General features: G+C 43.0%; 1 protein-coding gene across 8 annotated transcripts; it reads right to left on the bottom strand.

Annotated features, from left to right (window-relative positions):
* Positions 1-373: 373 nt before the first annotated feature.
* On the bottom strand, positions 374-15,334 carry SPP2 (secreted phosphoprotein 2). Of its 8 annotated transcripts, none has more exons than XM_026105973.2 (7): positions 15,177-15,334; positions 14,952-15,076; positions 13,402-13,524; positions 10,094-10,204; positions 8,067-8,121; positions 7,600-7,707; positions 374-785 (listed from the first exon to the last, which is right to left on the bottom strand). In XM_026105973.2, exons 1-6 carry the CDS (start codon positions 15,223-15,225, stop codon positions 7,610-7,612), a joined length of 561 nt encoding a protein of 186 aa, XP_025961758.1. In that variant the 5' UTR covers positions 15,226-15,334; the 3' UTR covers positions 374-785; positions 7,600-7,609. The 8 variants fall into 8 exon arrangements, with proteins under 8 accessions (XP_025961758.1, XP_025961756.1, XP_025961763.1 ...); XM_026105971.2 differs by having other exon boundaries at positions 374-782; XM_026105972.2 differs by lacking the exon at positions 374-785 and adding an exon at positions 5,237-5,453.
* Between the last annotated feature and the right edge of the window lie 740 nt (positions 15,335-16,074).

Raw genomic sequence — 16,074 nt, 5'->3', positions numbered from 1 at the left:
GAGAGACAACAAATAGCTTATACCTAACCCAACCAAATCTGCTTACCTAAGTTATGGAAGACAGATGATCGGAAAATATAGGTCCTCCCTTCCACACATTTTGGTATTGACACCACAACCCTCCATAATATTTCCCAGGAGAAGAATGCATCAAAATCTGTTCACATGCCTCAGGTCTGCAGAGCTACCATGGCCTTTTTAGAGTCATTAGCATGTGAGGAAGAGGAATTTTGATCTAGCTTTTGATCCAGCTTCCCTCAGCTGTCCATGTTAGTGGTTAGGTGTCCATATAAAGCTGTATTGCAGGTCAGCTAAAACTCATGCCTTTGGATCTGCTGCAAGACTCTCTATCCACAGCTATTGCACTCCAGAGAAAAAGGAATGAAGTGCCTTTATTAGTTTGAATGAATCAAAAATTAGCTACAAGCATTACAGAAAATTACAAGCAACCAAGCAACCGGGGAGCAACCCAGAGCACAGATGGAATAATCATCCTTTAATAGCATCATTATGAGATGATACTGGATACAGTTATGCTAGGTGTGTGAGACAGTCCTTCTAATGAATTCTAATGTATCGGAATGCTCTTGACTGACAGCTGCACACATTTAGCAACTTATGAGCTCATCCAATGGACTTCTGACATTAAAAGAGGAAGTGAGTTTGGAGGAAAACTGCCACTTCATTACACAGTAGATTTTGCTGAAAAGGCAAAGGAAATTGCATCAGGTCCCCTCTTCACATGCTGGATCTTTGAATCTTGACTCTTCTTATTCTCCAGTCTACTTTAAAAAAAGGTGGGGAGGGAAGAAATATCATATTTCAGCATTTGTCTCATATTTAACAGAACTAATCAACCATCCACAGCCTAGGAAAAATGTATGCAACTTTAGCATCAGAATCATAGTCGGGGATTCTTTAAGGAGAAGACTGCATATGCAGAACATTTAACACATGCGAAAACATCGTGCTTACCCAATTGCCATTGTCGCAAAAGACCAAACCCCTACTAATTAGTAAAATATATATATGCATATATTCATATATAGCAGACTGCTATAAAATTAACAACAGTGAAATAATTAATGCAGGAGATACAAATCAACACATGCTGGAAAGTCTCAAAATCAGAGATGGTTAAGGTTATAAGCTGGTGCATGGTCTTCTGAGAAATGCATTTGAATTAAGAGCTACAATATGCACAGAAAATTTGAGCTGTGTTTTTCTAAGAGAACACGTGACTGCCTCTACAGCTGTCTGTAGCCTACGCTGTATTTTCATCAAGCTGGTCACCATGGCAACCTGAAATTTTCCTGTAAGACAATTTTGTTAATAAAATTTCAGGGATAGATTTGTGCCAGAAAGGAATGTCCACACATGGGGCAGAGACAGAAACAGTGACACTCTGGTGCTGTCTAGCTTCCCCGAGAACACCTGGGGCCCTGGCCAGTCCCTGAGGATGAGGGATGCAGGCCAAAGAACTGCGACCAGTAGCTACATTCAGCTTTGGGGAGCAAGTGATCTTTTGCGCTACGATCCTCCTACCCAGACAGTGTCCTACTACCCAAGGAAACAGGCATAGCCATTACATTTTGCAAAAGTGCAGCCAGTAGGTTGAGGGAAGTGATTCTTCCCCATTGCTGGGTATTTGTGAGACCACATCTGGAATATTGTGCCCTGTTTGAGTGGCTCCTCAGTAAAAGAAAGACATGAACAAACTGGAGCAAGTCCAGAGGAAGCCATCAGGATGATTAGGGTGCTGGAGGACAAGAAATAGGAGAAGAAGCACAGACAGCTGGGCTTGCTCAGCCTGGAGACAAAAAGGCAAAGCGGAGATCATAGTGCTGTCCGCAGCTACCTAATGGGAGACTGTAGAGAAAGTGGACCCAGACTCTTCTCAGAGGTGCACTGGGAAAGGATGAGAGGCACAAGCTGGAATATGGGAAATTCCAGCTTGATATAAGGAAAAAGCTTCCCCCTGAGAGTGATCAAAAACACTGAACCAGAAGCCAAGAGGGTCTCCATCCTGGGATATTCAAACCTCAGCTGGACAACCTAATCTAACTGGTCCTGCTTTGAGCAAGGGTTGGTGCAGAGGCTTTCAGAGGTCCCTTCCAACCTATTCTCTGACAAGTTCATTTCTAGTGCTTGCAAAATACAACATTGAACAGCGGGCTGACAGACAGCTATAAGAGTCCTTTCTAGCCCTCCACTGAAGTGCTATTGGTTTTCCTTAGCAATAAAATTAAGGAGTTTGCAATGGGGCCTTAAAGTGACATACTGAAGTCTAAAGAATCACCCAAGCTCTGCATCTTCCAGAAGCAGGAGCAATTTCCTCAGCGCAGCAGCAGGTTGAATCCTTCAAAATAAATCTAGAGGAGATGGGCAAAGGGCAAGACGAAATCACTGCCATTCAGAATAGCAGCAACAGCTTGCCAGAGCAATTCTCCTCTCTGTCATAATACCTCCACTTCATTCCCATGCCGTGATCTGACCTGAGCATCAGGAAAGGTCCTTCCTGAGTCTGATTAAATTTCAGCCCTTCACTTCTGAACAGACGAGAGTGCACTGTCTTCTCTGCTACAGTATATCACAGGTGCCAGGTGATACCAAGGACTGAGATATCACAGACAGACTCCAAGGCAAGGGGAATATAATGGTGTCCTGTCATTTCCTCCCTGTTGCCTAAGACAGATAAACTGCTCTGCTCTCACTCTCAAAGCTGATCCGGATATGGAGCTCATGCATTATGCAACAGATCCCATTCTGCAGGGATTTTCCTTCCCTCTGATGCTTCAATTTTTTCCCCAGAAAGCTATAAGCTACTTTCAGAGAATCAGAGACAGTAGGGTGGGCGAATGGAGGGGTGTGGGGGGGGGAAGGAGCAGGATGGGAGAAAGAAGTCTAATGCAGGAAGCCATGAGAATACAAAAGTGGGACTAAACTCAGGCAGCTTCTTAACGAAGTCACCCAGGATAAAAGCTAATCTTTCCACACCCCAGAACAGCAATGCACCCTGCTCCATTATTACTCTTCTGGAATAAGGACAAACACAAATATTCAATCCACTCTGAAGTTTGGATTCTGGATTTCTCAGGTATGAGCAGAATAGGCCCAACGTTATGTTATTCTGTGAATGAAAATCCCCAATATTCAAGGATGCCGGTCTGTTTGCTTCTGCTTCAAGCAATTTACTATACTGCAAGGCTGCTAATCAAGTCTTAACAACTGCCATAGCTCACTAGTGGCTGGAATGGGGTTATGCCACGTGAATGCAGCCAGACAGCTGTTTTAAGAAAATGCAGAAAACTTCATAAGGAAATCACAACCCCTTGGCTTTATACAGAAGGAACTTGATCTTCTGATAGAAAACACTTTCTTCATGTGATTAATGACACTAAGAGAAAATTAGTAATTACAACCTACATGTATATTGCAAGCAAAGACAGGAGTTTTCTTCTTAATTTTCCTCTTCAAGGAAATGAAGCAATTCTGTTGACTCCAGACAAAAAAAAGTCATAGGTTGGACTCCATCCCTCGCAAAGGATAATTGCCTTTGGCAGTTGATTTTGAAAGAGCAGAGCATTGGTGGCCTTTTTCCTTTGCTTTCTGAGGTTCAAGATATTCGGTGAATTTGAGCCTTTTTTTTAAACTCTTCCTTGCAATTCAGAGCCACAAATACCATTAAGCTGGTTCCAGCTTAATGGAACCTAGAATTCCACATAAAATTTCACATACCTGAGCACATTCAAAAAGCCTTTAATCTTCTATGTGTGATAAACAGCATCCTTTTCTGAGCAGGAATCCCTCCTCCCCAAGGGTTTCAACAAGGGATTAACTGCATTACTAACACGCCCTTTGCTGACACTGTGGCAGCTAACACAGCTCCAGCAAGCTTTGCACATATCTTACAGGCCAAGCTAACTAATGACCTTACACTTATTGCAGGCTAAGGTTGTTAACCAGTGATCAGCTGTTGTACAGCAGCTGGCTCCCCTGCTGTCACTTGCTCATGTGCCTGAGGTATTTGTTGGAAAGGCTGGTCCACAGCCTGACATGTGATTTTCACAATCTCCCCAGTTCCGGAGATGCATTAGGAAATAAATCCAGAAAATCTGATTAGAATTTGTCACTGAAGTAAGCTCATTAATCATTGATGTGGTTCTTTCACATGCAGTTTGCTGGCTCCTGCAGGCATCCGCAGATCAGTTGGGTCTGAAGACTGCAGACTTGAAAAAGTTTTCTTTTATATAAGAATTGCACTAATTTTTTCCTCTTGAATATTCAGCATATTCTAATAAATCAAAAACAGAGCCAGAAGGGACCAGTGAGATCATTTAGCCTGGCTTCTTGCATAGAGTCAGGCACAGGATTCCCCTGAAATAATTCATGTGGCTAAAGGGGAAGATCTAGTTCAGAAATCCAAAATCCAGCAACAGAAACTCTTTCAACCACTTGCCTTGGTAATTTTTGCAGCAGTCAGTTTCCCACACTGTTGCATAAAAAGAGCATCACACTTTGTTTCTCACCTGAACTTGTCTAGCTTTGCCTGTCAACAAAAGGTTCTTTGTTTAAGAGATAAAAGTCTTCTATTATTAAATTGCTGTTTCCCCAACCTCCCCCAAAAATCTTCTCTCAGCTAAGCTAAGCCAGCTGAACTACTGCCATCTCAAAACATAGCATGTATTTCCTATGCTTCATCGAACACTGTCATCACAAAATGAATTGTAATAACGCCAACCATAATCATGCAGGTGCCAAAACACAGGGAAAAAAACATGACTTTCCCTGGCCTTGAACACATTAAATAATTCGGATACACATTGTTCCAAAGGAAGCCCACAGATGAAACCCTCAGACTTTGGATACAAGTGAAATTGAGAAGCAAACATAGCTCCAGACTTTGCAGCTAATAATAGGTCAAATCAACAAAAATAAGAGACAAGCAGCTTTCACAGGCTTTGAAAATCTCCCTCAATCTCTTGATGTATCCACCTTTGAATTACGACTGGGCCAAAACCTAGGACTCTGGTCCTTGCAACCTACCTTCAAGAGTGAGCAGGAAGTATTTAAACTGGAACTGCATCGCATTTCAAGAACCATAAATTTCTCCCCATTTGTTTTCTGTTCTCTTTCAAGAAGGTTTTACATCTTGCTTCTGGTTTAGAGGTTTCTTACACATTGAGTCCAGAAACACAAAACATTTGTGGCTGCTGCTTTATTAGGATAGCTCCTCTGGAGAACCAAAGAACTGATTTAAGAGACTTAGCATTTTCCAAATGCAAGGAAAAGGAATGTCCGTGCATTTAAAGAGCACAGACCTCCTTCCCCACAGCTTTTCTGGAAGACTGGTTGAAGATGGTTCAACTCAAATTCACTGAGCCAGACTGGGAAAGTTTGGTTCACAGAAGTCAACAAAGGTCAGACATTTACAAAATTTCTCCCTCTCTTCTCTGAAACAGAAAATCAACAGTATGTTACTGTTCAGTAAGCCTCAGCCTTTCCACACTAACTCCTTAGAATAAAGCTACCCAAAAGGACACAGAATTCACACCAGAATGCCACTGCAATATGCTCAAGGAAGTTCAAAGACATTTAGAAAAGTCAGAAATTCCTATAAGAGGAAAGGCACTAATTAAAACAGCATATTCGTACTGGCTTATGGATAAACTAAAATAGCATATGGATTTAATGAAAGCATTTTTACAAGATCAAATGAAGACCTGAGCTAGCAGAATTGCTGGGTTTTTCCTTTCATACCAAGCTTCTAGGAAAGTAGGGGGTATATCTCCTTCAGCACGTATATGTTTATCAAGGATATACTTATGAGTAACAACTGTGTCAGTTTTTGGTGAGTCGTGGGTGCAATCTGCATCTAAAACTGTCTTGCTTCCAATGGGGCGAGGCTGAATTGAGCTCTACATAGATGCAGCACTCAGTTCTGGCCCTCTCAGGGACACAGACCTGCTGTGGGCATGTAGCCACTGAGCGTGCAAGTCCTTTTTATGGCAAAAACATAGCGCTAAGAAATTTCCTCTTCCTTTCCCAACTGTTTTAAAACTGGTTAACATGCTAAAGAACCACCTCCATTCTGTGTTGCTAAAACTCTTTTCAGAACATTTCCCTTTAGATTAGCTCCATAATACAGCAGGTAAAATATCAGCAGCAATTAGAGCTACTCCCACGCAGATCCTCAGAAGCAGGGCAGCAAAGGTGGTATGTGCAGCATAGGCCTTGCCAGATCCAATGAATCATGAGTGCCTGTCACTGTTATTTCCATTAACTGGGCTCCAAACATCACCTTCACAGGTTCTCTGTAACAAAAGTTGCCCTGGGTAAATTGCTTCTTTGTTCTCTCAGATACATTATTACTGCATTTGTTTTTTGTTTGCTGAATTATGGCGCCTCAGGGCCCCGTTGCATTAGATTCTGCACAAAGACACTGCCATTCCTTCAAGAGTTTGGAGGAGAAAAAGTTGCATAAATAGACCCAACAAGTTGTGGGTGAGAGGAGAGCACTGGCAGAATGGGCCACAAACAGCTCAGTGTCTTTGACAATACGCTACAAAAGGGCATGGTTGATATCCCGTAGGCAAATGCTACACCCCTGTTAAGAGCAACCAGTTTGGGAAAGTTCCAAAGCATCCACGGAACATCACTGTCAACCAAAATGGAGACAAAAAGTCACAACTGTAGCTCAAGGCTTGAGCCTTCAGCTTAGCTCAGGACAGCAGGTTGATTTTGTTGGCCTCTGTTTTCACACTATCTGTACACCAGGACACTATGTGAGCATGCGGGACAGAATACTTGAGAATGAGCAAGAGCCATAAGCTCCGTAGATGGATGTCTTCTTGGAAGTGAAACAACAGGTATAGCACAAAGAGGCAGTCAAAACCATCTTCTGTTGCCTTGACAGCCCATTGGAGCCCCTGTTCTGCGAGAGACAGCCACCCAGAAAAATAAACCCTGCCTGCACAGACCAGTGATGACACCCAAATTTGTGAGTGGTTTTGACAATATGGAATAGAGTAACTCCCACAAGTAGGTCACAGCAATTGTACCATTCATTCCCTAAGCTGTGACCTTACTAGCTTTTTGGACCTGAGAGGGTCTTAATCCCCATATACCACTCCTGCACATTTACTTCATCTCACAGAAAAAAAATGTATCTTTTGAACCATTCTCTGTACTGTACATAGTGGGAGAACTGAGGGAGCAGAATTATAATTCCTCATCTTTTTGTACCAGTTGACTTCACCATATGGTTTAGTTACTGTTACATTCCAGACAAAATCAGGCAGCTTATCAAAGCACTGCCTGGATTTGTCCTTTGAGTTACAAGAACTGCATGGGTTGCCTCACATTTCAGCAACATTTGGAGAGTGACCAATTGATAGTGCTATTTGTATTCTCCTGCGTCACTGCATTTCCCCATAAGCAAGTCCTACAAATGTCTAGGACAAAATGGCTTTTAACATGCTTGCAGCCAAGAAGCACATTCCCCCAAGAGATCCTTTATTCTGAGCAGTTACATTCCTGCTCTGCCCCAAAACCTGCAGACCTAGCCTGCATGAAAGCTATGCTTTCAACTGTACTTACCCAAATCGTGCTATTCAGTCTTGTCAGAGCTGATATAGCTGGGTTTATGCCAGTCTCCATAGCTGTTACCTCTTCTCCTTGAAGGGAAGGCTTCAGGAGCAAATAGACCTTTTAAGAAAGAACATGGGGACATACATAAGTGTTATATGCTTCCAGACGTGTGTTCATTCAGCATTCCGTGACATCAGGACAACCTCAAGGATGCACACAAGCACTAATCAGGAGAGCACAATCCTGAAAATGGTTACCTAGAGCATACCAACCTCAGCATTGCCCCGCATTGCAGCCTAATGCCCTCATTACTTTCTTAAAGATATATCCTCATGCACAGGGAAAGGAAGCTGGGCATGATCTGAGCAAACTGCTGGTCTCCCATATTTCCTGCTCCCTAAAACTGATGACTTGGTCCTGCCCAAAAGGCAAACCAACATGTGCCAAGGAAGTCCAGCATGGTAGAAATCACTTACCTTCACTGCGACTGCTGCCCTGCCTGTTGGGGTTCATTATCTGCATACGCATTATCTGTAAATTAAAGACACTTCTTTAAGAAGCTCATCTATGAAGAAACCAGCCTCTCCTGCATTTCCTCAGGTAGCGTGTGGTCACTGAAGTAATCCAGGACTTCATTATTAATTTGTCTGGAAACAAGATCAGTGCTGAGACTATTACAAAGCAGCTATGTCTCTAAGTAAATCTGCAGTTCCAGGTAGGCCCTCAGGTCAACATCTGACTGTAGTCAGATACAGCCAGGCAGCCTGAAGAGCTGAGTTAGTCAGTTGTGCTCATGTAGAGCACCTTTTTTTGCCCCAAATGACTCTTTTAAAACTCTCTCTATAATCTTCTTCTGTAGGTCTCTATCCCAGTAATATAATACCAGCCTCAGCCACTCATGATTCCTGTCACATCCAAGCAGCACAAGCACTACTGGATTTACACCAACATCATTCACAGTGGGCCAGGCTGAGATCCTTTGAACCAAGTTAAAACCTCTAGAGCAAGAGCTGCTGTGCACCTGCTGCAGCCCTTCGCAGAAAGAAATACTTTCCCTTTCATGTGCGATAATTCCCTTTGGCATTTATTCCCCATTAACATTCTAGCAAGTATATTCCCTAACAGGAATACTGGCAGCAGTACTGAATTTTAAGTGGTGGTTAAAGAAGACTTGCAGAAAGAACTCTGCTTGTAAAAGCAAGTGTTTATTCTGAGTGTCCAATTAAAAAAGAGTTATGCTTAACCCACAGAGGACAGACTGAACATCCGAGACTACCTTACATATTTCAGTACTTCACACACGGTCTTTCTGCTCTGCAAATCAAGAATTCCTGTGGTGCATTCACTAGCTGGCTCTGAACAGAGACTCTGACCAAGAAAATCAGAAGCTAATTTGGCAATCCAAACCAAGAGGTGACGCTGAATCCTATTTGCTTCAAGTTATTCATTCAGCTGCCTGCAGTTCCCCAAAATAAAAGCTGTCCTTATTCTCTGGCACCTTGCCTTTGGAACTAGCTTCATTCTCCAAACATAATCCTCAAGCACATCACCCACCGTTGATTTGTGTTGTAAGAGCAGGCACCCAATTTCAGATTAACTCCTTTTTCTGTCAGTTCATGGAAAAGTGCACACTGGCATGATTTGAAAACAGCTAGCAAGAACTCACAGACTGGGACTGGCATTTACTCACACCTTAAAAACCAAATGAGACAGCTCAAAAACAAAGCCACGTGGAACACAAATCCCAGCAGAACAAGCCTTTTTCAGTCATACTGTGATTAAACGCTCAACTGAGGGCTGGATTTAATAACAGAGTCGCAGTCATCAGATGTGTCTATAAGATGTGCCAATCACTGTTCTCTGGGCACAGGCACATTATATATTTCAGTGGAGAAAGAGTGTCAAGGTTGGTAGATCTGCCAGACTATCAGAGATTCACACTCTCCCAAGGCAGCCATCAAGCAAGGTCAAACCTTGGAATTGATGAAAAGTACAACATGACAAGAAACTGCTGGATTTCTAACCACATACAGTTTTCTGTTCAAAACCTCCAGCTGCTACTAAAAGAGATGGCAACAGCTTCCGCAGCAGAGAGAGCACAGGACAAGAAGGTTACTAGACATTTGAGTAAGGAGAGAAAAAGGACACCATCAGATGACTCACAGCTGGGATGGAGAGCCCTCTGGCAATGTGGCAGTGTGTAGAAAAGATATTCCAACTTTAAAGCAACCATTATATTTGGAGGGGAGGAACTGTGGCCTAGTGATTAATCATGGGCAAATTCCATGCCCTGCAATGCCTCAGTTTCTCCACCAATAAAATGGGAACACTATCAAGTGAGGTGGAAAAAAAAAATCCCTGTATTGGCATTCAGAGTTTCAATATGCATGATCACAGCCAGTTACAAATCCTGCCTTCACACATACTTACCCAACCTCTCTTCAAAAGAGGATGAGCGGATTTTTTCTCCCAGGCAGCAAAAACATGTTGTCTTCTTCCTTACCTCCTCACTGCTTATTGATTCCGAGCTGGACATGTCCTGATGGCACTGGACAACCATGTTCACGATCTGCTCTTCAGAGACGACCACGACGCTTCTGCAGAAAGCAGTTGGCTGTAACAGATCAAAATAGGACAAATTTGACAGAGCAAGCCTATAGTGTAATCTCCCTCCTGGAGTTTCACTGAGGGGAAGACATTTGTATAGGGATTTATTAATCATCTTCCCAAAGGAAAAAGCTCAAGGCTATACCCCTGAACTAATTCTTGGAGCAGACTGAGGCCAGAACAGTATACTCTGGTGGCATACAATTCCAAACTACCATAACCACAAGTTATTGCTCCACAGTTGCATATTAACTGTAGGAAGCTTGGAGCCTGCTAGAGGTAGAAGAAAATTTCCAGATCCTTTCCATGACTCTGGCATTACCAACCATGAACAGAAGAGCTATGCAGGGCTATGCTGATGGCAGCTCAAACTCTAGAAGTGAAACTGCCTTTAAAGAAGTTGCCTTCAGGATTGGGTGGAAGCTTGAGCCAAACTTACACCCAAATTTAGAAAATGGATATCCTTACACTGTCATTCCTACCTCATTGCACCAATAGGAAGGAACAAGGGGTGGATCTTCCCAACCACTAAACTATGGTGCCTAAACTAGACCTTTCTTTCTATATACTCCAGGTACATCAATATGTGCAACATATACATCACAGTGAACCAGTTCAGGCCTTCACTCAATAAATCAGGTAAATCTGATCAGACGCCCACGGTTTGGGAGGACCTGTGGGATGGTGTCTAGGATACAGTGATAACTTCACTGCAGCCAACCTTTGTGTTTTGAAACAAACCTAGCAACAGCCATCAGTTCAGCATTGTCCCTTCTACACACACAAGCTGCTGAGCTCAAGGGCAGTGGTACTCAATGAGACCCAATTGGCTCTTTAAGGGGCGAACTACCTCCCAAGGGAGTAGCATGATTTGTTAGCTATTACGAAAGCTTCTGTGCCATCTGTTCCGAGATCCCATCCTTCAGTGCCTTCCCAGAATCCCACTTTTTCTCTAAACTCTGTGCCCAGCAAGGACAGACCTGTTTGGCTGCCATTCACAGAAGGAAAAAATTGTGATAAGAACACAGTTTGCAGCAGCACAAAGAACCACAGATAATCTTTCTAGAAGTCTGAGTGCCATTATACAGTATATAGCACAGTATGGCATTATTGGACACAGGGACTCAAGAGCTACTCCATATGCTTTGCTGGTTTTATACAAGTCTGGGCATAACCACTCAGAAGCACTCCTTGCAATAGGAGACATGTTTTGTCAAAAATAATCAAGCACAGAGAAGACCAGAATCAAGGTTGGTGTACTGACACTGAAGTTAATCATCTAAGAGACAGAATTCCAGCAAGAGCTACATCAAAAGCCCGATCTATGTTTATTTCAAGCTGAAAACAGAGTTGAAAATCTGACAGAAAAGACTAGCACCGTCAGCAGACAGTGAAGGGGGATCTGCACTTAATAAGAAGATAAGCCTTTACATGGTACCTTCACAGTCTCATCCAAGAGCAGTCAAGGCCAAAAGTACAGCAACTGTTGACTTCAGGGACATGTAGATGGGAAGACCATGCACTGCCAGGTGAGTTCTGCTCTCTTTCCAAAGTTACAGGGAATTCTCACCAAGTCCATAAATGAATGCACTCACTGTTCAAGCCTACCAGGGAAAATGCACTCGGACTGGATTTAGGCTTCAGCCAGCCTTTGGCACTCAGCTGGAACTCATAACCAGCAGAGTTCTGTGCTCCAGGTCTCCTCATGCAGCTTTCCAGGTTACGCATGCAATTACATAACTCTAAGGTATCTTCTTAAATGTCATTACATAACATCCACGGTATCTTCTCAAGGGTTTTGTAATGATTTCAGAAAAAAAGAATGCGGGAAAGAGAGAGGGAAGACAAACTGAGTGTCACTCAAGTCAAATCCTCTGGTTCCCCAGGCTGATCCAGAAGCATAAGACAGCTATAAATTTGGCCAGAAATGACCTGCTCAGTCCCCTCCCCACACGGAGAAACCTGTGCTCTGCAAATCTTGTTTGATTTTTATCATGCCATTTCCTTGTTCTGCAAATAGGAGGATGCTCAGAGGGACAGGGTTTAAGAGTGGCTATTCTGCTTTTGACAAAGTCTGCAACTATGTGCTTCAGGAGGCACAGAGAAGTGTGTACAAAGGTGGCTTTAAGCTACCCTGGCATCTCTTTGCATCTGGCTCATTTACTCAATAACCAACAGGGAGTGGAAAGAGGGGGTCACTGTGGATAAAATCAGTGCCTCTCTGGTTGAAAGAGTTTTTGAATGAACAGTTAGGGAGCTCTGGCTCTATAATGCAAGACAACAACTGTGGCACATGCTGGACACAGGCATGAAGTAGGACTACCCAAAAACTGTGAGCTGGCTCAGCACCCTCAGCGAGCCAGGCACAAAGCTACAAGGTCCTTTTGCTTCGTGCAGCAGGTGCCTTGATGACCAGACTACATTCCTGACAGGAGCTCAGGCTGCATGGTCACAGTCATCTTTCTCTCTCCTGGCCTCTAATCTGTGACTTTGCTCTTCTCTGGAAAGGGACTCAGGAATGTTAGAGATTTTTCCTTCCTTGATATGGTACCACTTCTGCTGAGAAAATACTGACAGTGTCACTTTTCCCTCAGGCTGCCTGGAAATCCTGTCTCGAAGAGCAGAGAGGTGAGACTGTCAAGCTCCTTTCTCATTCTTACTATCTAGTCATCACAGCATCTTTAGCTCATTTAGGACTCCTGGCCTTACTACATAATGCAGCACACAAAGCTGTGTCTCTGAAGGTCATCACATCATCTTACACTAACTGCCAATTCTGCATTTGTATCCTGCTTTCCTGGCTTATTTCTCCTTAGCTGGATGGGTGATAGACAAAAGCAGGTCAAACTTCAGGTTTTCCTCTCTCTTATCTTGGAAAGAAGCCATACCTTCCTTCCAGGAGTTGGTCCCAAAGACACAGACACTTTCACTACATGCTGTTCCAAGACACACATACTTTCTTTTCGGCTCTAAGAGCAGTTCCCATACTCCTCACAGGTCAGCCTGAAGAATTTCCAAGCACTGCCACTCCCCACGTAACACTTGGTCCATACTGCAGGTTACATTTGTTTTGGTTTGTTTTGGTTTTCAGGAGGCTAATCATTCATCAGCACCATGTTTCGACATGCTGTAAGAACAGCCTGTACCAAGGGTTTTTTTTCATACTCTCCCTCTCCCCCCATCCAAGGACACAAACACACTTACCACAAAAGGCCCTATTTTGAAGTCACATGTGAATGGGTCTCTCCCTGAAATTTTTGTGCATACAGTTTCACGGATACTGAACTGCAGCACTAGCTTATAATCATTGCTGTTCCACATGTCAACCTGGTAAAAAGAAGATCAACAAAATACATAATTAGTGCCTGTTAGTCTTCTATGTCCACTACATGGCAATCTTGCTTCTTTGTCAAGCAGAGCCAAGACATTACAGCATTATGGGACAGTGCTGAATTTAGAGCAGATTACTGTAGTGTGAGAAAGGGTGTTATCTTATGCACGTTTGTAAGAAAAACAAAATACATTGGGTTTTGTTCTCTTAAGCAGATTTGGTAACAGCAACATAGAGCAGCTTTCCATACGTGTTTCAGATGAAACACCACAGTCCACTGCAGGGTCTCCTGCTGCTCAAGTTGATTTCCAAGACTGCAGCCCTCAGAGGTAAGTGCACATAGCAACACCCCTGCTCGCTGCTGCCCACCGAGGCAACAGCGAGCCAGCACTCCTGCTGCTCCCACCCTTTCTATGAAAACCAGGGTCCTAACAGCTCTGCTTTTGATATCTAGACTGCTGGGAAGTATATTGCAAACACATGAGTTTGGAAGTAAACCAGAAGATTGCAAACAATTGAATTAACACAGCTTAAAGAGACGCTCCTTGGCAGCTCAGGTGCCTCCGTAGGAAGTGTGCATACCACACTGAGAGCTTTAGAGAGTTTGGCTGCTTTTGTTGACACATTAAGATCTTCTTTTCTTATCCTCACAGTCTAATCAATGTTTTAGCTCAGTAAGGGAAAATCAAACAAAAACACTGCTTTCAGTAATTGCTTTCAAGTGCAAGTTTTTCCAGACTAGATCTATTCAAATGTCATCTTGCCATTCATCCTTGCAGAGGACTTGATACATGCCACCTATAGAAACAGAGTGATTCTGAGGATGTTCAGGAACACAGACATGCCAACTTCAAATTATGAAGTTTTAACTCCTTAACTCTGGGAATCCAATATAATTTTTAGCAACAGAGGTTAAAATGGACAAGGGTTTCCTGATTGTATTTAGATACTAGTAGATTCAATCCAGAATGGTATGCAGAGACCGATGAAGTAAATGCAGATTGAAGAAAGAATCCTGTGTTGGTGGTGGCATCTAATTAGCATTGCAGACATTCAGCTGAGACTTTCAGATAGACCAGGTGACCGTATGCCCAAAATGTAAAGCACTTAGCTAGAGGTATTTGAAAGCACCAGCTCTTTTCTGAATAATGTTTTAAACAAACTCTTATGAGACCTCCCTCACAAATTTCTATTTTTGGAGTGCAAAATTTGAACTCCTAACATATTATTAATTAAAAAACAACACACAAGGAACATTCAGGTTTCTAAAGCCATAGCTTTGGATAAAGCCCAAAATCCACCCTCTTCCAAGAAATGTTGAAAACTCCAATTAAATTGGGGTTTCCCAAGTTCGGTGGAAAACAATTTTCCACCAAAGAAAAGCATATTTCAGGTAAAGTATCTGAGTTGTCTGCAAACTTACACTTCTAACATGGCTCCTGACAACACCATACAAGTTTGGCCCCCGTGACTGAGAATTGATTCTTGCAATGGAAGCATTGAGAGCCTCTTCTGTGACAGGCAGTTCATAGTCATACACTGGAAACCCTGAGACAGACACACAATTCCATTAAATGTTAATCTGCTCTTGTACCTTTTTCCTCTAATTCATAAGAAATAGGACATGGATCCATTCTAAGCAACTTACCTGAACATGAGAAAATGCTCAGTGTGAGCACAAAAATTAAGATCCTCATAGTGTGCCTATCAAAATCCTCTGGTCTTTTCCCTTTCTAAGCAGTGGTTTCCAGAGCATGTTCTTCTGTCTTTATATAAATACAGCCTTGATATTACACCTGACCTTCCTGTGTCCAAGCTCTGCTACAAACATTGCACTTTAAACAGAATTGATCTGGGAGTAAATATTTGCTGTCGGCTTTTCTCCATTTAGCAGTAGTTCTCCATTAAGAGATGTACTGCAGTGTTTTTTTCCCCTAGCGCTGTGACTAGAAGGAAGCACTGAATTTCTGATATCTCCATAGCCAAAGGCAGAACCCAGTTCTTTTTGTTCACTTCTAGCCATCATTTTTCACCTTAAAGCTGGCAAGTCAATTCTTCCCTTAATACCTGACCAAGCACCTTTGTGTCCCTGAAGCGACTAAAAGCAGTTACATGCCCATGCTCCCTGAAGAAGGGACAATTCCCCAGCACTGAATGGGAATTCACCTACACAGACCTGTCTGTCAGCATGACCCTGTCGGGCCATAGCATCAAACAGAAGCCTCCTAGACACACAGCACAGTGCAGACCCTTGGGACAGCCCAGATCCTTTTGCCTTGCAGCCTCCTGGGACCTCTGCTATTCATCATGCACCAGAGGAGCGCTCACATCGCTCTGATTTACCAAGTCTGAGCCAAGCTAAACAAAGGAGGCACTGGCTGTGGCCATTTGATATCCTCCATCAGATCCCCCTGTGATGCTCAAGCCTCAGTGTCAGCACAGAATTTAATGGGAGTTTTGAAAAAATTAGAGCCTGACTTCGGTACTGAAGCTCTTAGCTGACTAGAGCCAGACAGCAACTGGGCAAGGGGTTCTGTGACCATCCT

This window comes from Dromaius novaehollandiae, chromosome 7, assembly GCF_036370855.1.
Source record: "Dromaius novaehollandiae isolate bDroNov1 chromosome 7, bDroNov1.hap1, whole genome shotgun sequence".
NCBI lineage: Eukaryota > Metazoa > Chordata > Aves > Casuariiformes > Dromaiidae > Dromaius > Dromaius novaehollandiae.
This window is presented reverse-complemented; position numbering and strand designations above follow the sequence as displayed.